Genomic DNA, 20,240 nt, shown 5'->3' on the forward strand with positions numbered 1-20,240 from the left:
CCACAGGTTGTTAAGGCCCAGGGAAATAGGGTTCTGTTGCTCATTGGCCCTAAGTGGCGGAATGGGCAAAAGAGGAAGATCTACCTTTGGTCTTTGTGCCACACCGTTATAGACAATGTTGCTTACACTCCGAAATAGTGGAACTACTCTTGGTTTTTACCTACAACTCTATGAGGCAAATATGAATATGGAGGTGGTGGGGTAGGTGGGGAGATAAATCGGAGTGACACACTGTGTGCTGGATTCAGAATAATTGTTTGGACTACTCTAGTACCTGGAGTATGAGGAAGTAGAAGAGAGCATCTGTTTTATTTTGACCTTTCTCTGCTTGATGGAAAGAACATGACCTCCAATTAGATCACTCCAGTGAGACTGGGGGAGTACATGGGGATGGCAGGACTTTCTTAACCTCTGGTGGTCACTGGCTCACTTGACAACACTGAAGAGAGGAAGAGAAAAGTTCACACTTACGTGCTTACTCTGTAATGCCAGGTACTTTATTAGGCTTGATGTTATTGCTTAATCCTCACAGGAGCTCTCTCAAGTAGTATGTGTTCTCCTCATTGTATAGGTGAGGAAATAGGTTAACAGTTCCAAAGTCAAAGATTAAGTAAGTAATGGACCCGAATATTAGATCTCAGATTTGTCTGACTCCACAGAGTCTGAGTTTTTCCATTTTAATGGAGGATGTAGTTTGTTGGGATTGGTGTGGCAGGTCAACACATTGGCTGAGGGAACTGACGCCTTTAGGAAAAGTAAAGGGGAAACAAAGGAGGTTTTAGAGACCAAATAGGATCTGTCAGAAGGAAGACCTGAGGAGGCAGAAGACAGGTGTAGAGGAGGCGGCAGAGAGAGGGGTTGGTCTTGATGAGGCCCTCATTATCTCCTGACCACTGATAGGGAAGGGCGGTGGGGCAAGTTAGCCAGAGCCAAGCTTTCTGGGATTTTCTTCTAGTTTCCCCTCTGCAGTCCACTCAAGGAAGAGGCTCAACTCTAGCTTTGTCATCAGATGCTGGGCAAAGACAAGGGCTTGGTTCAGGAAAGCAGCTGGCAGTCCAGAGCAGCTTTGGCTCTGTTCTCTCATTCCCCTCATGGAAAGGACATGTGACTGAGGGGAAGCAACACTCGATCAGGAGTCAGGAGGCACCTGTTTCAGTGCAGCCTCTGAGGAAGGGAACTGCAGTGGTAGGTAGAGTGACACTCGTTCATTCCTAGATGATAGGTATAGATTGTTTTCTCAGGGGAGCCTGAGAACTGTCCTCAGGACAAGAGTGGGGGCTTGGCCCAGAGAGCTGACTTATTTGGAGGTTTTGGCAAGGATCTGGAGCTGTTTCCGGATCCTTGGTGCCCAGGGTCCTGTGGCCTGTGCCTTGTCTTTTAATGGTGGAGAGAAGCAAGGTGGGCAGGCAGAGGTGAAGGGGAAGGCAGACCCATTCTGGACACGCAGCCTTCCCTGTTGGTCTGATGGGGTGCTGTACTTTGCGACAAACAAGGGCTTCAGCTGTGCAAGTCCGAAGTCTTGGATATTTAACTCATTTGGGTTCTCGGGCTCTTTCCGGAACCTTGTCGGCTCTGCCTTCTCGCTGACCTTAGGTGCCTCATATGCACAAAAAACCTTGTTCTTCAGCTTGTTTTGGATCCAGGGATCAATTGAAGCCAAAAGAATTAATGTTTCTTGTAGCTGTGTTGAAACAAAGGTTATATGGCTGGTTCCCTTCAGGTAAGGCTGGGAGGGGTCCCCCAGGGAGGGGGAGCTGTGGCCTCAAGGAATGAGGCTAAGGGACAGTGTCTGAGGGCTCATTTCCCTCACCCTGTCTCTTGATAAAAAAGGAGGTGGTGAGGCTGGGTGCAAGAGGCTTGAGGAGCGGTTGAGAAGAGGTGGGTAGGAATGCCTTATGCTCTCCTTCACAGATTGGCTGTTTTCTGTGTCTAGCATGTCCAAGAGCAAGTGGAACACTTGTGGACTGCAGATCCCCAGGACGCCCTGGCAGAGGTATAATGAGAGTGCCTAAGTACCTAGCCCCAGAAAGATACCCCATCTGTGCTCTCTTTCCATTCTTGTCTCGTGATTATGCTGCAGCCATGATGATTATGCTGCAGCCAGGAGAGAGGGGGAGATAGGATTCCCAGCTGAAGTATCCTGTTCCTTGCCTTTTAGGGCCCGTCTATCGGGTTCCAGTGCACATTATTAACCAGGAAGAGTCGACAATTTCTGCAATAGCTAAGCAACGCTCCTCACACCTCCTGTCCCTTATCCTACCCACCTCTAATCCTGAAGGAAAGCTTACTTTGAATTCCTGGTAGGGCTGGAATTTAAAGATAAACAGGCAAGCAACCTCCCCAAACTTCACAGCCCTTTCTTCTCCTCTGTAACTGCTCAATTGCCTGCCCCTCCTCCTACCATCAACATAATCTGGACAGAGAAGCAGAGCTGGTCTTACCAAGGAGATGACTGCTTCCTGGCGTGCAGTGGCATTTGAGTTTATCAGTTGCCTGTGTAGAATGGAGTGAGTGTGTTGTGGTCCAGTTAAGGGATGGGGAGGAAGGCTGGTTTCCTCTTAAAGCTCAGAGTGAGTTGAGCATACAGCCAATGAGTGACACTAATTTCAGTAATTTCCCCATCTTCTTTCTTAGGTCAGGAAAAGGTCTGAGAGTAGAAAGGCAGGTAGTACAATTTGCCAGGAGGTACCAAATAATGATCAGGACTTGTATCTGTCCAGAACTTTACTTTTTACAAGTCCCTTTCATGTCTTTGTCTTAATTTGAACTTTGTAGCAATCCTGAGATATAGGTATTATCAACCCCTTTTATAGATGGAGAAAAGCCCAGGGCTCAAAGAGTGACTTGGCTAGGGGCACGGGCAAGTGAGAGCTGTGACTGGTAGCATGTTCTCAGCTTTGTCCCTCTGTCCCCTCCCCACAGCCTAGGATTTGGCTCTGGCATCTCCCAGCCCAAGCCACTCACACCTCCACCAGGTTGATCATTGTTGGCTTCATCTTGAGCTCCTCCACGGTTTCAGCCACAGCCTGCCTCATAGCCTGAAGAGGGATTAAGGTGGGATGACAGAGAGAAGGGATGCAGGGGTGTACCCTTAAGGGCTCGACAAGCCTTTACCACATGCTTGCTTTGTGCTACATATGATCCATGCCTTGAGGAACTAGCTCATGTGTCATAGGGGAGAGCAGACAAGTGAATAGGCAGTTACACTACTATGACAAGTGTTATGTGTAGTGTGTGCATGGGAGGGTCTCCTGACTCAGTGGGTACCAGAAAGATCGGGAGGAAGTGATGTCTCAACTAAAACCTGAAGATCTGAAAACTAGACAGAAGCCTAGGGGTAGGGTGATTTTATGGGCAGAGGGGAGAGCACGTACAGAAACCTGGAGGCAAGAAAACACCAAGCGGTTAGGGAACAGAAAATAGTTCAGTGTAGCTAGGTGAATAAACTGGAACTCTTCAAAGTGGGGCACTGAGTTGAGCATACAGCCTATGAGTGATGCTAATGTCATTAATTTCCCCCTCTTGTTCCTTAGGTCAGGAAAGGGTCTGAGATCCTTTGGGAACACAGGTATAAATTGGGACAGGGTCATCCCAAGCATAGCTGGTGGTGGCTGTGAGGGGGAGAATGGTTAGAGAAGAAGTTAGAGAGGTAAGCAGGCCTTGGGTGGTGAGGGGAGATGTAAGGCACCCTGAGGGCATTGGGAGCTACTGAAAAGTTATGCACAGGTGAGACGCAATCTGATTTACATTTTAGGAAAATGTCTTCAGAAGTTCTGTGGCTGGTTTTGTAAGAAGTGCTAATAAAGATAGAAGTAAGGGCATGCAGAGGAAGGTAGGTTGGATTCTGTTTGTGGTGATTTGGGAAAGCCCATAGGTGGTGGTGTTTGGACTGGTCTGGAAGGAGCAATCATATTTTAAGGCACTTTGAGGCCCAAGAGAGGAGTTACTGCCAGCGGAAGTGAATAGCATCAGGCAGTTTTAAACCTTGCACAGGAGGGATGACTCAGTATTTTAAGCTGAGAAAACTGCCTTAGTCAAGGCAAGGTGCCTTTAAAACACAGGCTGCATTAGGCGCTCAGGGAGTGGGTTAGGGTGAATGTAATACTTTGGGGGACAGTGGGGTGTGAGCCAAGACAGGGGAGGTCTTCAGAGAAGGGAGAGGAGAGAGGTTTGGGCTGCCTGGGCTCAGAATCTTTGGTCTCACTTACCAGGAAGGTTTCATTGTATGTCTTCCTCCTGAGCAGATCAAATGTGAATCCCTCCAGCCCCTGTGCCTGGATCTGTTCTAGCCCAATGGTCTTGAGCATCTGGGTGGCTTCGAAGTGGTACTGAGGATAGAGATGCAGAAGGCAAGAAGGATAAACTCTCTTCCTCATTCCCAGCCCTGCCCTAGTGCTGGAGAAGGAGGGGTACTAGGCAGCCTAGAGCTTAACTCAAGGACAATGGAACAGCACAGCTGGTCTAGGACGGCCCTGATGACAGCAGCTGAGTGCACATGCATTGTCTTGACCAGCATCTGAAGTACCTGTAGGGGGTGGGTGGTGGGGTGGTGTACAGGGCCCAAAGGCATCTGTATGGCCAGGCTGACTTGAGAGCTGAGCCTGGAACTCATGGGGAACAGGTGGAGTCCTTTCTCTGGCCTCTTGGCCTCTTGAGTGAGAGCACAAGTTCATGTGTGCACATAAATGCACATAAATGAACAGCCATAAGAAATACACACAGACACTAGTACACTTATGTCCACATGACCCCATATGCATATACATATTCACAAACACACAGAGGCCCCTGAAGCTTCTTTTCTCTGGGATGAGGATGACAGAGTCCAGACCCCACCAAAGTCAGCACTGGCCTCTGTTTCCCCAGAGCTCCCCAGGGAGCCCAGCCTCTCCCACCTTCATCTGCTGGGTCTTGGGCCCTTGGCACAGGCACTGCAGCAAGAACTCTCTGGCTGTGCTGCTGCCAGGCCTCAGGAAACCCAAGCACAGGGCTGCTTCCATGGCCGCTTCATTCGATGACTTCATCAGCATCTGTAGCACAGGCACCAATTGCCCTTCATCTCCAACCAGACTCCTGTGTGAGGGAGGCAGGAGGTGAAATAGGTGGCAGACTATGTCTTCGGCCAGGCTTTGTAAGAGGGTAACTCATTGCAGCTTCCAGACCATTCTCCCTCCTCCCTAAAATGTATTTCATGCCATCAGATTATTTTACCTACTTCCCCTTATTTTTGCCATCATCTGCTTGCTCCTAGGTCACATCCCCTCATTTCTCTATGACTTTATCTTATTGATCAATGTTACTCTCTTAACACATCTGCTGTCTTAATTCCTGGCATTTAAAAATATATACCTGTCATTAATCCAACTCCTAGTAACGTCCTCCTCTCCATGTCAGCCACTAATTCCCACAGAGAGACTTTTATCATTACCCTTTACTGCTACTTTTCCATGAACTCCCGTTTCATGGATCTCAGATCATCACTTCGGATATTTCCAGCTCATCTCCCAATGCCAACAACTGTTGGACTCCACAAGGATTAACCATCCATTGAGCACCGCTTCACTGTTCCTCACTTCTTCCCTCTCTACCTGTCTATTATAATCACTTCCCTGCCTTGTTCAACTCCGTGACCCTTTCTTGCTTCACTGTACTCAACTCTCCACTTACTCTGTGCCTGCAAAAAAAAAAAAAGTCTGATCTTGCTTTACGTACATGAACACAAACCACATGTAGACCCTTAGTGCTGCCTAGTAATCATACTGTTTCTCCCTGGGCATTGCTCTTCACCACCCTGATTCCCACCCTTTCCTCTGGAATCTCTTAACACTTTCTCCATTCTCACTCTCAGCTGATGACCTTGCTTCCAACTTTACTGAGCAAATAAAAGCAAATAGAAAAGAAGTTCCAGAGGCAAATACCACCATATCTATCCAGCTTTCAACACCCACCCAAATGTTCTTCCTTTTCATTCATTACTGTCGACTCTGGCTGTCTACCTAAAATCAGTCTCTCCACTCGTGCATTAGATCTCAACCTTCTCACTTGCACAGATCTTCCCACAGTCTTCAAAATGATCATTTTTCTAAAGACTGGGTCATTACTCCTCAGCACAGAAACATGCTGTTGTTTTTCTTTTTTCTAGAATCTACTCCTGGCACCAACTACAACTTGCTGGCAAAACTTGGGAAATCGGTCTATTATTGCCATCGCTAATTTCTTTCCTCCCATTCTGTCTTTAAACCCACTCCAGACAGGCCTGTCTGTACCACTCCACCAAAATGATTCTTGTTAATATAATCAGTGATTCCCACATTATTAAGTCCATGTATCAATTGTCAGTGCTTATATGATTTGATATGGTTGATTTGTGTCCTTTCCTTAATACGTGTCCTCCACTTCATTTTCAGAATACCACAGTCTTCATTGTCTTCCTGCTTATTGGCCATATCTCAGTATTCACTGGTTCTTTCTCTTCTCCCCAACCTCTTAAGGTGCCTCAAGGCTTGGTTCTTGGTTCTTTTGTTAGAGATCTCATCTAGTTGAATGACATGAAATCCTGTTGACATGCTGACAACTCATAGATTTCTTTCTCTAGTTTAGACTTGTGTTCTAAACTCCAAATTGTGTATCTGTTTACTTGCTGTCTCACTTGGAGGTCCAATAGACATTGCAAACATAGCTTGTCCAAAACTAGACTTCTGATATCGCCTCCAAACCTGTTCTACCTGCAGCTTTCCCTATCCTGGTTGATGACAACTCCATCCATTCCATTGCTAGGCCAAAAACCTTGGCTTCATCTTTGTTTCCTCACTGTCTTTTACAGCTCACATTCAACTTGTCAAGAGTTTTACTTTTTAAGTAGATCCAGAATTTACCAGTCCCACTGCAACCACCATGGTCCAAGCCATGATTCTGTCTTGCCAGAATTGCCTTAATAGCCCCTAATTGTTCTCTCTGCTTTTACTCCTGCCACCTACCTTGCTACCCCTTTGCCTCCCATCCTGTTTCAACACTGCAGTCATAGTGAACCTTTTGAAAAGTAAGATCATGTTACTGCTTTGCTCAAAAACCTCTGATGGCTCCCTGTTCTACTCATAGTAAAAGCCCAAGTACTTAAAGTCATCCAGAAGGCCACATATGATCTAATCTCCCCTTAACTTCTTTGACCTAACTTCATTTCCTGCAGCTTTCTCTGTCCCCACTCCTTTTCAGCCACACTGGTCTTCTTCTGTGCCTTGACCATGCCAAGGAGGCTCCCACCTTAGGGCCTTGGTATTGACCGGTCCTTCTACTGGGAGTGCCTTCTCTCAGGTGTCTGCAAGGTTAACCCCTCACCTTCATGGCTTTGCTCAGCTGACACTTTCTAAATGAGGGCCTTCTCTCTCTTCCGTGTTTAGAATTGCAGCAATCTGCATCCTCACTTGGCATTCACGGTCACCCTCACCAGCTCCACCGTTTCTCCATTACACTTGTCATCTCTAACATACTCAATTAATCAAACATCATTGTGTTGATTCTTAAATGTTTCCTCCTACTGGAATGTCAGCTCCACAAGAGGGATCTTTGCCTATTTTGTTCACTGATGTATCCTGTGGGCCTAGCACAGTGTCTGGCACATGACAGCTATTCAATATATATTTGTTAAGTAAATGGATCAATGATGAATTCTATTTCACATGAAGCAGTGATGGGGTCAGAGTAAGAGGATCGTAAAAGGGAAAAAACCTGAGTAATGTCAACAGACTTTCTTGGTCTCTGTCCCTTCTGGACAGAGGATTTTCTTTAATAGGTTATTTTAGGGATGACGATGATGATGGTTACTGCGTACAGAGCACAAACAGTGAACTAGGTACTACATACATTATCTCAATCTCCACAGTGCTATTCTACAATTACTATCTCCATTTTAGAGACAGACAAACTGTGTCTCTGAAAGCTGACTGTTCAGAGGTCCTATGACTAGTAAGTGGCTACACCAGTGCTTCTATTCAGGAAAACTATTCCATGGGGAAGTCCACAAGGACAATGTCTTCCCGGATCAAAGCTAAGAGGTAGATTACCTGCTCCCTGACCTAAGCCCCAGCCAACACCGTCAATTACCTTGTCCTGTCTTGCCCCAGTTACTGACCCTCCTCCCAATCACCTTGTCTTCAGGGACAGCAGCCCAAGAGTTCAGAGCCATTCGTAGCCCCATCAGAGTATCCATCCTTTGCCCCTCATTTTGCCCCTTCAGCTGCTTGATGAGAGCCTGGATCACATGCTTATTTAGGCAACCTGCACAGGGAGGGTCCTCAGGTCAGGGCAGAGCCTCAGGGCCTGCTCTTCTGTGCCAGGGTCTGTTTGACTCCACTGTGACCTCTAGACAGAAGTTCCAAGTACTAGGCCTTGGGGCTGCCCATCCTCCCAGGACACCAGAGCATCTGGCTGAGCTTGACCTCAATTTCAGGAGCCCTCTCTCTTCTTTCCTCCAATTTCTTCTCTTTTTGCACCCTTTCTCCCTCTCTCTGCCCACAGTACCTAGGGTACTTCCCAGACCTTGCCAAGCACAAGGTTGGAGTGCGTGTCCTTCCCTAAAGGGAAAGTGTTACCTTTCCTTACCTCCTTCCTTACCTCTCCCAACCCCCAGCCCAGGGAGAGGACATACTCACCTAGGATGGCCAGGGCTCAATAGGCCTCGTACTTCACTTTCTCTGGACCAGTTTAGGCCTGATTTAAGAGGCAGGTGGTTGAAATATGCCATAAAGTGATGGAATATTAGAGCTTTAAGAATCATCTCAGCTTAACTTTCCATTTTACAAACAAGGAAAACTGAGGCTAGAGAGTGACCTGTCTATGCTCCAACACAAGAGTACAGGCAGGATGATCCAACGGAAGGAACGTAACTTGGGAGTAAGACTTGCTCAAATCCCTATCTGGTATTGTAACCATGTGGCCTTGGGCAAGTCCCCTGACCTCTTAGAACTTTCATTTTCTCATTAGAAAAATGCAGATACTACTATCTATTCCTAGTATGGTAAGATTTAAATGAGATTATGGATAAGAATGCATGCTTCCTACTAGAAATTGGCAAATAAGGATGGGGCACTGATACATTTACTATAGAGAATGAACTCAGTTCCACTTCACTCCTGGCTTTTCAGTTGAGTGTCTTTTCTGTGAGGCAATGGGGATCTTAAGGTTCCCCCTACCACATCCTTTTAGATCAAGCTGCTCTTCAAAGAAGCCAAGGACATGAGATGTGGGCAAGGTGCACACTGGCCGCTCACTGGATCCGCCCATTATCCTTGTACCCTGGCAAGCCTCGTCTGTGCCCACGTGCCTGTGTTCTACATGCCTTAGATCCTGTTTCCTCCTCTTCCAAATTACATGCAGTGAGACTGACCACTTGCTGTAGTGTCTTCATGATAAACTTGTCACCAATAGTGAGGCACCTCAGAGCCTGCGGGAACCTGGGTGGAGGGAAAGGAAGGGACTGTGGACCCACCCCAGGAGTTACCATCTTCTGTACACAACTGGAGTTTCTTCTTGGAATGCCACCCCACCCTCAACTCCACCTCAAGCATCTATCTACTCTCCGGCTCAGCCAGCTCCTACCTCTAACCATGCTCCACTCTTGCCACGCCTCACCTGTGCTGCACAACTGCTCATCCTCTACGGAAGACTTCAGGCTTTTTGTGAGTTCCTGTCCATCCAGAGGAGCCAGTGGGAGGGAGAAAAGGATCAATATAGTTGTAGAACTTCAAACAGAAAGGAACTCATCCAATCCAATCCTTTTCCCTCCCTTCTCTCCAATCTTCAGGCAGGGACTGAGGAATGGAGTGAGCCCCAGGGAAGGGCACCCACAGAAAGGGGTTCTCCCCACTCTCCCTTCCACCACGGTCCCTGACCTTTAATCTTTACCACTTCAGGGGATTCCCAGCAGGGTCTAAGGGCTTGGATCCCATTTGAGCTTTTCTAGCCAGCTTGCTCATGGGGAGATAGAGCGTTTGGTTGGGGGTACCCTCTTTGAGGTATCTGTGGGAGAAATTGCACGGGCAGCCTTGTCTCCTTTGTTCCCTCCCTCATTCCTTCACAAACCCTCCTTTGCCCCTGGTCCTCAGCTCAGCTCAGAGATGTGACCAGACGAAAACAGAGGAGTCTCCTCTCCCCCAAGGTCCTCTCTGGGATGCGTAGGCTGACTACCCCACCCCTTCCTCCTCCTTCTCTCTGCTAGAAGGTGTGGGAAATAGGGAAGGCAGAGCACACCTAGGGGGATCTCTCATTTTCCGCAGCATCTTCTGGGCCTCCCATTCCTGTTGCTGATTGTACAGGGTCTGCCAGTGTGAGTAGACCTCAGGCTTCTCCAAGTAGCAGTAAGGTTCAGAGTCTGGCTTGCTTGGGTGCTGCCTCCAGCACTCTGAGCTTAGGGGAAACTCTTCCTCTGGCATCTCGGGGTTGTGAGTGACAGTGCAGTCACTGGAGATATTCCTCAGCCAGGAAAAGGGCCAGGGTGAGAAGGGACTATGTGAGAGAGACACCCTCCAGTACATCTGAGCTGGCATCCCGGCTGCCTCTAACCCACAGCATGACCTGGGTGAGGTACTTCACCCCACCAAGATCTCAGTCTTCTCAGCTGCAGAATAGGGCTAATAATCCTTGCTCTGGACCCTTCAATGGTTGTTGTGAAGAACAAATGAGATAAAGATTGTGAAGCCACTGTTGATCTGTAAATTGATCTGACTACACAGTTTGGTTATTTGGGGATCTCCAAAGCACTTTGAAAAGATCATCTAGGCAAGGAGGTGAGAAGGCAGGGATGAGGGGGATGTGGAGTTAAGGAAGGAAAAGACAGGCTAGTGCTCCTTCACTCAGGCCATCGACTCGTGCCAAGCACTGTGTTAGGTGCTGGGATGCAATTATCACCCCTGCTCTTGTGGAACTTATTAGTTCAGTTGGAAAAACAGGATTTCTTCAAATAATCTGTCTCTTAATTGGGAAACTGCAGGTCTCGAGTGGAGGGGTTGGGTGGGCTAGGGGCTTTCTTTGAATATTAGGCTGGGATTCATTCCTGTCTCTTCTCAGGCTTCTTGTCTTTACAACAGGTTTCTGAACAACAAGGAAGAGAGGCTTCAGCCAGTGTTTCCCAATTTGGGGACTAAGACAATCCTGGTAAGAGTTCTCAAGTGATTGTCATGATTTCAGAAAATGGAGCATTGATTCACAATGAGTAGGAATGTCAGAGTAAGTAAAAACCAAGCAAAGAAAAGATAGGACGTCCAATGAAATTTGGATTTCAGGTAATGAATGCAGTATCTGGGACATATTTATAGTAAAAAATTACTCACTGCTTATCTGAAATTCAAATTTATTTGAGCACCCTGTATTTTATGAGTCAACTCTAATTTGAAGGTCCCTGTGTTAATCAATGAAACTCATTATAAGCACTGCCTGCATAGCTCCGGCCTTATAGATATTATCTGTGAAACTGCAGCTTAATTGTGCCTCAGTGCTACAAAGGTTGCTGGGCAGGGGTTGATCTGTGACAGAGGAAGCTCTTGAAGCTTAGGGAAGGAAAGTGACTTGTCCAAGGTCACACAGAGTTAGTGGTGGCACCAGGGATGAGGGTCAAGGTTCTGTGAACTGGTCTTAACGGGAAAGGATAGTCTTTTGCTCTCCCACTTGAGCAAAGTTCCCAGGGTGGCAAAAGTTAGGAGTCTCACCTGGTAGCAGGAAACAACAGGTGAACAGGAGCTGTGGCTTTTCTGAGTTCTGTGGTACGAATGAGATGGCAGTTACGACAGTAGTTTAAGAACCATCCATTTAGGAGTTCACCATTTGGGCATTTAGTGAGCACTAGTACCAGGCGCTAGGGAGATAAATAAGGCTTAATGCCTGCCTTAATGGGGCTCACAGTTTTCCGGTACTTTGCTGCTCAAAATGTGGTCAGTGGAATGGTAGGGCTGCCGTAACCTGGGAGCTTCTCAGAAATGTAGAATCTCAGGGTCCTCCCCAGACCTACAGAATTAGGATTTTCTTTTTAACAAGATCCCTGTGCATGTTGGAGTTTGAGACACACTGTGTCTAGCAGAGTGGTTCTCAACCTTGGCTGCATATTAGAATTATTTAGGGGTAGGCCTTGGCCCTACATTAGAACAACTTAATCAGATTCTCTGGGGATGGGGCCTAGGCATTTCAGAAAGCTCCCCAGAGGATTCTAATGTGTAACTGATGGTAAAAACTACTGGTCTTGTCCCGTGGTCCTCAGACTTGAGTGCATGTGAATGACCTGCAGAGCTTGTTAAAACATGGGTTTCTGGCACTCATCCGGAGTATTGCTTTAGTAGATCTGGAGTGGGTTCTGAGAATGTACATTACTAAACAAGATACTGCTGCTGCTGGTCCTGGGACCACACTGTGAGAACCACTGGTCTAGCTCATGAGACTGTACTGTTTATTAGTGATTCACGAGGGGAAACAAACATAAAGATAGATATAGGCACAGATGGTACAGATGAGGGTCCTAACCTGGCTGGGAGGATCAGGGAAGGTTTCTTAGAGATTATAGTCAAACTGAGTCTTCAATCCAAGTAGGGGTTAGTCAGGGAGATAAGGGGGAAGAGCATAAGGCATGGGGAACAACTTTTGCAAAGACTTGGAGATGTGAGACTTGGGTAGAGAGCAGGGTGCAGATGTAGGGCAGAAACTGGGAGAAACAGAGCTGTCCCATCTTAGAGGGCCCTGGAGACTTAGCTTGAGGGCTGTAGGGAGATATTCATGTGACCAAGGGCCTGCCCTGACCCTTTGCATGTATTTGCTGAACATACCAGACCCCAACTGGGAGTGGGAGCCAGGAAGCTTTTCTTTTCAGGCCCCTGCCCCTGACTCCATTCCTGTGCATTATAGCCTCACCTTTAGTCCTTCTTGGATATTCCAGCCATAGGTACCTGAACAATGACCTGGAGATGTCAAAGATCTCAGCTGCTTTTTCATAGGCCATCCTCTTCTCCTGGTGGGGCTGTAGGGAACCTGGGTGGAGGACCAGGAGGGTGGAATATAGGACTTTTGAGGGAGTGGGGCACAGCTGGGGAGACCTGTTCTCTGTGGCACAAGAGGGCCAGTGAGGAGTCTGTGCTTGTGCAGGTAGAAGGTTCCAAGTGCTGAGCAACCAGATCTCCTAGGCAAGTAGAACATTCCAATTCCACTCTTGAGTCCCAGGCCTGGCATCTGCTGGCCTGGTGCCTTGAGCTAGCCACTTTACCTCTGGGAGCTTCAGTTTCCTCATTTAAAAAGTGGGAAAGTCATACTTGCAAGGCCAACTAGAGGGACTGTGGTGAGGGATAAGTTCAAAAAGAAAGTCAAAGCCATTGGTGACTGTCTGGCTCACACGAGCCCAGTTAGGGGCAGGGTTGTTCTTAGGATTAGTCATCAGGAGAATGGAGGGATGGGAAGCTCCTTTTATACACCACTTCCCTCCTCAGCAGCAAGAGACTGAACTCTTATCTGTGTTGAGGAGCTGCTTTCATACCTCCTACTTTTGCATATGCTGTTCCCTCTACTTGACAGGCCTTTCCTTTCCTACCTGTTAAACTGTTTCTCAATTTTTTTTGGACTCCATTGAAATGTTATCTCATCTCTGAAGTCTCTTTTCTTGCCCAGGCACCCCGCCTCATCTCTTTCAGTAGTATAATCCCCTACCTTTCAATGTGACCACAGCCTTTTGTATAGTGTCTTCCCTTTAGGTGTTTATGATTATGTTTAATCTGTTCATTGGGTCCATTCTCCTCACTTGCCTGTGATCTGCCAAAAGGTAAAGCCTGTAGCTTGTGGTTCATTCATCTCTATTCTGCCCCTGCCCCCTGCCAATGCCTAGAATAGTGCCTGGCACACAGTGGGCAGCTTACGGTAGATAGAAAACATGGGCCATCAAACCATCAGACTTAACATCACCCCCAGTGAACTGACATCATGTACCGTGATGACTGCACTAAGAAAGACAGTGCCACCCATGTGGGGATTCCTGCTGAAAATGTTTAAGAATCTAATTATGAGGAAACAATCAGGCAAATCCAAATTAGAAAACATTCTACAAAAATTTGATCTGAACTCCTAAAGAATATCAATGTACTTGAAGACAAAGTGTTACAGGACACGAAAAAGACCTGACATCTAAATTCAGTATATGTCCTTAACTGTTCCAAGCTCATGAGGAAGGAAAGTTCTCAAGGAGGAAATCAAACCAGGAGCCAGCTTTGCATTTGTGCTGAGAATTTTAATGGAAAGCTGATTTCTCATATTTGCCTGTCACCCTTTCCCAGCAAGGGGCTGAGATGGAAGCTGGCCACAGGGCATTATCCTAGAGGTCCAGTCTTCATCCAGTGTTCACCTCCAGAGGCACAGTGACTTCCTTCTTAACGGCAGAGCTGTGGCCAAGCTGAGGGGCCTGAAGCTCAGAGACTTGAGATTTTCTAAGCACAGGGCAGAGCCTCAGGGGCTCTCCTAGGCTTTAGATGGGGGGAGGCTTTTATAACTGCTGTTGTTGTGTGGTGGAATCTGTGCCCTCTGAGGAGGGGCTGCGGGGAAGCCTCTCAAGCTGGTTAGGACAAGAGCAAGCAGCAGTAGGAAAGCTCGTGAAAGTTCAGGTTCAAGGCGCCCTCCATCCTAGCTCATCTCCAAAATGTTGATGTATTCCTGCACCCATTTCTTCTGTGGGTCGGCACACACCTGGCGCTTCTTTCGGGTAACAAAGCTGTGGAAAAGGAGAAGAAGAGGGTGAGACCTGCTCAGTGCCGGGACAGTCAGTCTGGGGGATGAAGTGGTTGACGCATAAGGGGAAATGGTGATGGTAGTGGGATGGGAGATTTTTGAAACTCTGTACAATTGTATTTGTGGCTTTTAAGGAAAGGACATTTCCTCATCTGTTGGGTCAAAGGGCCCCAAGCCAACAGCAGGTTTGCATTTTAATCCACACACAAACACATGCACCTGGAGAGCTAAGGGGACATGGAGCCTGAGGAGTCCTGGGTTGAACTGGTCAACCGCTGGCTTTTCTCAGCACTTCCTGTTTCAGACCCTGAGCTGGGTGTTCAACATGCAGAGAAAAAGAGGTGTCCTCCAGGAACTGAGTGAGAGATAAGAGGTGGTAAGACAAGCAAACATGATTTGGCTTCTGATAATACAGTGCCTGGCATAGGGTGGACACTCAACAATACCTTTATGCATGCATGAGTGAATGAAAGAAGGACGTGAGCTTGAATCTTGTTTTTACCACTTCTTAGCTGGATCAACTCGGGCAAATTGCCAAGCTATCCGAATCTATTTGCTTACTTCTAAAATGTGAATAGAAATAATTTCTACTTTGCACAATTGTCCTGAAGCTCAAAGGAGATAGTATGTGTGAAGGAGTTTTGAACCAAGCCACACATGCGTTGTGACTGGAATCCACGGGGCCTCTGCTTTAGGGTGGGTCAGAACAACAGGACACCAAGGGCCTGGAGCTGCATGCTGTGCTCAGAGAGGTTGAGGGCCCTGAGATATGGGTGTAGTCAAAGCACTTCTACCAATTAACTGGCCAGAACGTGGGGGCCTCTGAGAGCAAAAGGCCTTATGTCTACAAGTATTGATGATATAGGTTGGTGTGTAAAGGCCTGGGGGTCAAAGGTGCAGTCCGGATGCCTGCCTCCCCTGTTTGATGGGAGACTCGGTCTATCCGGTGGGGACCTAGGACCTGGATAGCAATACTGCCAATGCACACGGTACTTTGGGGCAGCCTTGCCTACTCGGACCTTTCTCATTTTGGCTTCCCTTTCAGATGTTTTCCTAGATCTTTTCTAGCCCAGATGTTTTCAAAGTGAAGGTTTAGGTTGTCTGGTGAGAATGAGGGTTTCTTGGTTCCTTTCCTGGCTCTATCCTGGATAGCGTTTGCCCTCAGGGAAGCGGCTTCCCTTTTTCTGAGCCACTTTCAGAGCCACCTGACCATCTTTCTCCTACCCTAGTGTGCAGAGAGAAAAGAAAGGGGGCAGAAGTACTCTGGGCTCTTGTGCCTCCTAGCGTCTGTTTTCTTATTTCATATTTAGGGTGATGAGGGAGATTCAGAGCCAGACCCTGCCCCTGTTCAGCCAGGAGTCAGACAGGAAATCTTGCAGACTCACTATTCTCGCTCCTCAGCCCCCTTGGCCTGCGGCCAGGAAGTCAAAAGGCCAGGAAACCAACATCTGGGGTGAGGATTGCTCAGGCCTCCATTTCCTCCTTCTGCAGAATGTTGAGACTGAAGAACAGCCCCTCTTTGCCAAGCTTCTCTCCTTGCCTCCGTTTTGGGGACCCTCTACGTGCCTGACTTCCCTCCCAACTCTCTTCCTCTTGGTCTCCTTGGGAGCTAACCACCTTCACCTGCCGCTTGAGAGCACTTGCTCTCAGAATTGTGGCCCTTTACTCTTCTATGTCCCCCAAGTCTCTGGTGCACAGTGGGTACTTAACAGATATTTGTTAAATGAGTTAGTGAATGAATGAATTGTAATGAATTGCATTCACTCATCGAGTTTCACTTTTCACTTCTATGACTATAATTATACTTTTAGAGGAGGAGGAGAAATGAACACTTATCAGGCACCTACTGTATGCCAGGAAATACTTTACTTTTATTTTTCATTTTATTCTCACTTTAACCCAAGGAGGGAAGTACTTCTATGTCCCTCCACTTTGCAGATGAAGGAATTGAGGCTCAGAGAGGTTACGTGGCAGGCCCAAGCCCCTGCAGCTATGAGCTGGCGAGCTGGGATTCTAATGAAGGCAGACCAGCAATGGAGCCAGTGCCCACCAAAACTGCTCTCCATTGCCACTCCTGGGAGACCCTTTCCTCCTATTAAAGAATGTCGTATCTCTAGCCCCAGCACCATTTCCTCAGCCACCAGCCCTCCATCTCCCACTCTGCTGGACATTTCCACGGGTTTGTCATGCTGGCACCTTGGCTCTTTCCCCCTTAAACAGCTTTTCCTTGAGACTTTGAGGGCTTCACACTTCTCCAGCTGGCAGGCTGGAAACCTCAGCGCTCCCCTCAACCCCCCTCCTCTCCCTTCCTTACTCCCGACCTCGCACCTGCCAGGGCTTGCTGATTCCACCTCTGAAGGTTTCTCTCCGCTGCATCCCCTTCCCTTCAGGTCCTGTTCGGCCTCAGTACTGCTCACGTGGATAACGATAACAGCCTTTTAACTGGACCCTATGTTTTAGGCCTTTCCCTCTTCCACAAGTTACATTTGCTCTGATGCTCTTGTTTCATTGTGCTGATGCTCAAGGACTTCAGTGCTTTCCTGCACAGAGACTCTATATAAACCCAAGGAGAGTCCTGGCGACATTCCCACTGCCTAACAGGCCCAGCCCCTCAGGCTCTTCTCTGCCAGCCCAGGCCACCTCAAACAGCACCTCTGGCAGCAAACTTCCCCAAGTCCTTTGTCTGAACCCCTGTAGCTGGGTGTGTTCCCTCTCTCCTTTTGGAAAGTTCTTGTGCAAGGTAATCTAGTCATTGAGGCACCTGTCTTCTCTTCTTATTAGACTGTGAGTCCCCTGAGGGAAGGGTTGGTGGTTTATTAATCTCTACCTGCCCAAAATAGGTGCTCAGAGAAGGATTTTTTTTTGCCTCTGGAAAAGTATTTGTTTTCAGGAATAAAATTAGTAGTGCTAAATATAACCACTATACTTTAAAAGGATTCACTAGAACCAAAGGCTAACTCTGTGTACCTATAACCTTGCCAGTGTCACAGGAAATTTTGGATTAAAAATTTTGACATTATACAGGAAACTTCAGGATTGCCCCATTTTCATTCTGTAAGTTTTGCCTTAAATTTCTTAAGCAACTGTCACTATTGATCTTGCTGTAGTAGAAAGAGCAGGCTCCAGAGACAGGCTCCATCCCTCACTGAGCAACCTTGGGCAAGACACCTAACCTCTCTGGGTCTCAGTTACATTATCTGAAAGAATTATGCATACCTGTCAGGACTATTATGAAATTTAGAGATAATGCATGTAACACATTTGACACACAGTAGTCACTTCGTAGGTAGTAGATATTACTACGTTTTATTCCAAATGTGTTTATTTGCATATTTAAAGGAGAATCTCATTTCATTATTTCTTCACCAATTGATAAAATTGTTTTTTTTTATACCCTTGACTGCAACTAGGGCCCTGACCTCTGACCTCCCCTTCCTAGTTCCTCTGAGGTTGTTGTGGATTTGACTGGGTGTGGGATATGGAGAATGTGGGATTCTTAACTGGAAATGGAGGACTCAGTCCATCTCCTCCTTGGAGGGACATTGCAGACCATGTTCAAGTAAAAGTCACATCCGTAAAGATCAGAGACTTAACCTAGTCCATCAGAGTGGGGAGGATCCTCCAAGCATACCTTGTCTAACCCTTTCACAGATGGCTGGGGAACTGAAGCCGGAGAGAGAGGAGCCATGGCTGTTTGAGCAGCTAGAGTGGGGGGGAGTAGATGGGGCACCCTCCCAGAGGACTCTTAGAGGGGACTGGCTCTGGGGCAAAAGGCATCCCTCCCTCACACCCCCCTCCTGGAATGTCCACAGGGCTGAGACTCACACGACTGCTGGCACGGAGCATTTGCTGCTGGTGTAGAAATACTCCTGCAGGTGGGCGCGGGGCAGTGGGCGGGAGATGTAGGCAAAGCAGCAGGGTGTGGTGTCCGAGGCATCTGAGGGAAGGAAGGAAGGAAGGAGACCCCTGTATTCATTGCCAGTGCACACTGAATATTGTGCTGGGTACTTTATATGATTTATGTTGAATAGGCTATTATCCTCTGGCTGAAACTGAGGCTCAGAGAGGTATAGTCACTTGGCCATGGACACACAGGTCAGAGTGGAGATTCCAACAGAGGACTAAGAGGATCTCTCCAGTCCCTCATCTAATCCTCAAGCCTAGACTGCACCCTTCCCTCTACACTGCACCCCCATGCCTTGGCTCTCACGACATGCTTGGCTTCCTTGTGGCTTGCTTGGGCCCTCTGCCCTTATTCTTGCCCTCCTAGGATCCTCAATGGATTCAGAACTAGGTTTCTATGAGACCTAGGGTGGGTTGAGGGGAGGCTTCCAAACTCAGACTTCATGGTTCAGCCAGGACCCCTGGGAGGGGCCTGAACATGCATATTGCATCCTGGGAGCCTCTGGCTGAGACTTAGCGAGAAGGGCTCTGAACATAGAAGGAGGACTTTTGTTGGTCGGTTAATTCAGGATGACCCTGGGTGGTGTCGGTTGTCATTTCCCAGCAGAGTAGTAGTGTTTAGGAGCTAGATAGAACTGTTTTGAACACCACTTCCCCACTTTCTAGCTGTGTGACTTTGGGCAAGTTACCCAACCCCTCTGGGCTTCTGTTTCCTCACCTGTAAGTCAAGGATAACAACTCTACTTGCAGATAGTTATATTGAGTAAGATGGTATATGTAAAGCAATTAGTATAATACTTGATCCATAGTAGGCAATATTATCCTCTCTCAAGCCCCATTTTTTCTGTCTATGAAATGGGGGAGAAGGTGAGTATCCCAGGAGGGTTTAAGTGCTTACAAATGTCTTGGAAACCCTCCTGGGGAGGTGTGAGTCAGTTGTGTGGACAGGTCAATCTGAGCCACCTCTGCCTGCTAATATCCTCAGCATCAGTCCACACTCAGCACCTTCAGCGCCTGGGGCTGAGACCTTGAAGGCACAAAAAGTTGATCAGAGGGACCCTGCCCTGCAGTGGTTTAGAGATCTATCAGGTACAACTGGACATCCGGCAAAGCAACGCCTAAGAACGTAAAACCGTAGGGTCTGCCTGCGGGGACTGTGGCGGTCGGGACTTGGACTTACACGGGGAGGCAGATGCAGGGGCGCAGAAGGCGGCAGCGGCGAGGGCGACCACAAAGGCAGCTGTGAAGACCTTCATGTCACCTGAGGGTGGACGCTGTGGGAGATCCGCTTGCTGTCCCGCGTCCTCTGCAGGGATTCTCTGCAGCTCAGGCAGGCTCTTTATAGGGAGGCAGGCAGCAGAGGAGGTGTCCCCCGCCCCCTACAGGGGAGTTTCCGAAACAGCAGCTGTGCATTGGCTGATATCATCAGTGAAATTGCACAAAAAGGAAAAGAAAACTTAAATAGCCTCCGGAAATTTGAGTGTGTCTTTCCTCTCCACCGTGCCCTCCCACCCAGAGTGAGCTCATGGGCTCTCCCCGTGCCTCAAGAGAATGAGCCCAAGCACCAGTGGGGGGACGCCTCTGCTGGCGTCCTT

At 47.8% G+C, this 20,240-nt stretch overlaps 2 protein-coding genes across 2 annotated transcripts; both read right to left on the reverse strand.

The window, feature by feature from the left end:
• Positions 1 to 538: 538 nt before the first annotated feature.
• HEATR9 (HEAT repeat containing 9) lies at positions 539 to 13,089 on the reverse strand. Its single transcript, XM_073232955.1, is given in 18 exon segments — positions 539 to 1,681; positions 1,898 to 1,984; positions 2,442 to 2,493; positions 2,965 to 3,038; positions 4,209 to 4,328; position 4,365; positions 4,434 to 4,525; positions 4,896 to 5,073; positions 7,071 to 7,072; positions 8,144 to 8,274; positions 8,649 to 8,706; positions 9,383 to 9,449; positions 9,642 to 9,682; positions 9,888 to 10,014; positions 10,246 to 10,427; positions 11,700 to 11,716; positions 11,719 to 11,748; positions 12,889 to 13,089. Coding segments are annotated over 18 exon segments (1,731 nt in total). The 5' UTR covers positions 12,977 to 13,089; the 3' UTR covers positions 539 to 1,297.
• Positions 13,090 to 14,478: 1,389 nt separating this feature from the next.
• CCL5 (C-C motif chemokine ligand 5) lies at positions 14,479 to 19,994 on the reverse strand. Its single transcript, XM_017676887.3, has 3 exons — positions 19,826 to 19,994; positions 18,568 to 18,679; positions 14,479 to 14,725 (listed from the first exon to the last, which is right to left on the reverse strand). The coding sequence occupies exons 1-3, from the start codon at positions 19,899 to 19,901 to the stop codon at positions 14,638 to 14,640; spliced, it is 276 nt and encodes a 91-aa protein (XP_017532376.2). The 5' UTR covers positions 19,902 to 19,994; the 3' UTR covers positions 14,479 to 14,637.
• Positions 19,995 to 20,240: the final 246 nt, after the last annotated feature.

Source organism: Manis javanica, chromosome 4 (assembly GCF_040802235.1).
Source record: "Manis javanica isolate MJ-LG chromosome 4, MJ_LKY, whole genome shotgun sequence".
NCBI lineage: Eukaryota > Metazoa > Chordata > Mammalia > Pholidota > Manidae > Manis > Manis javanica.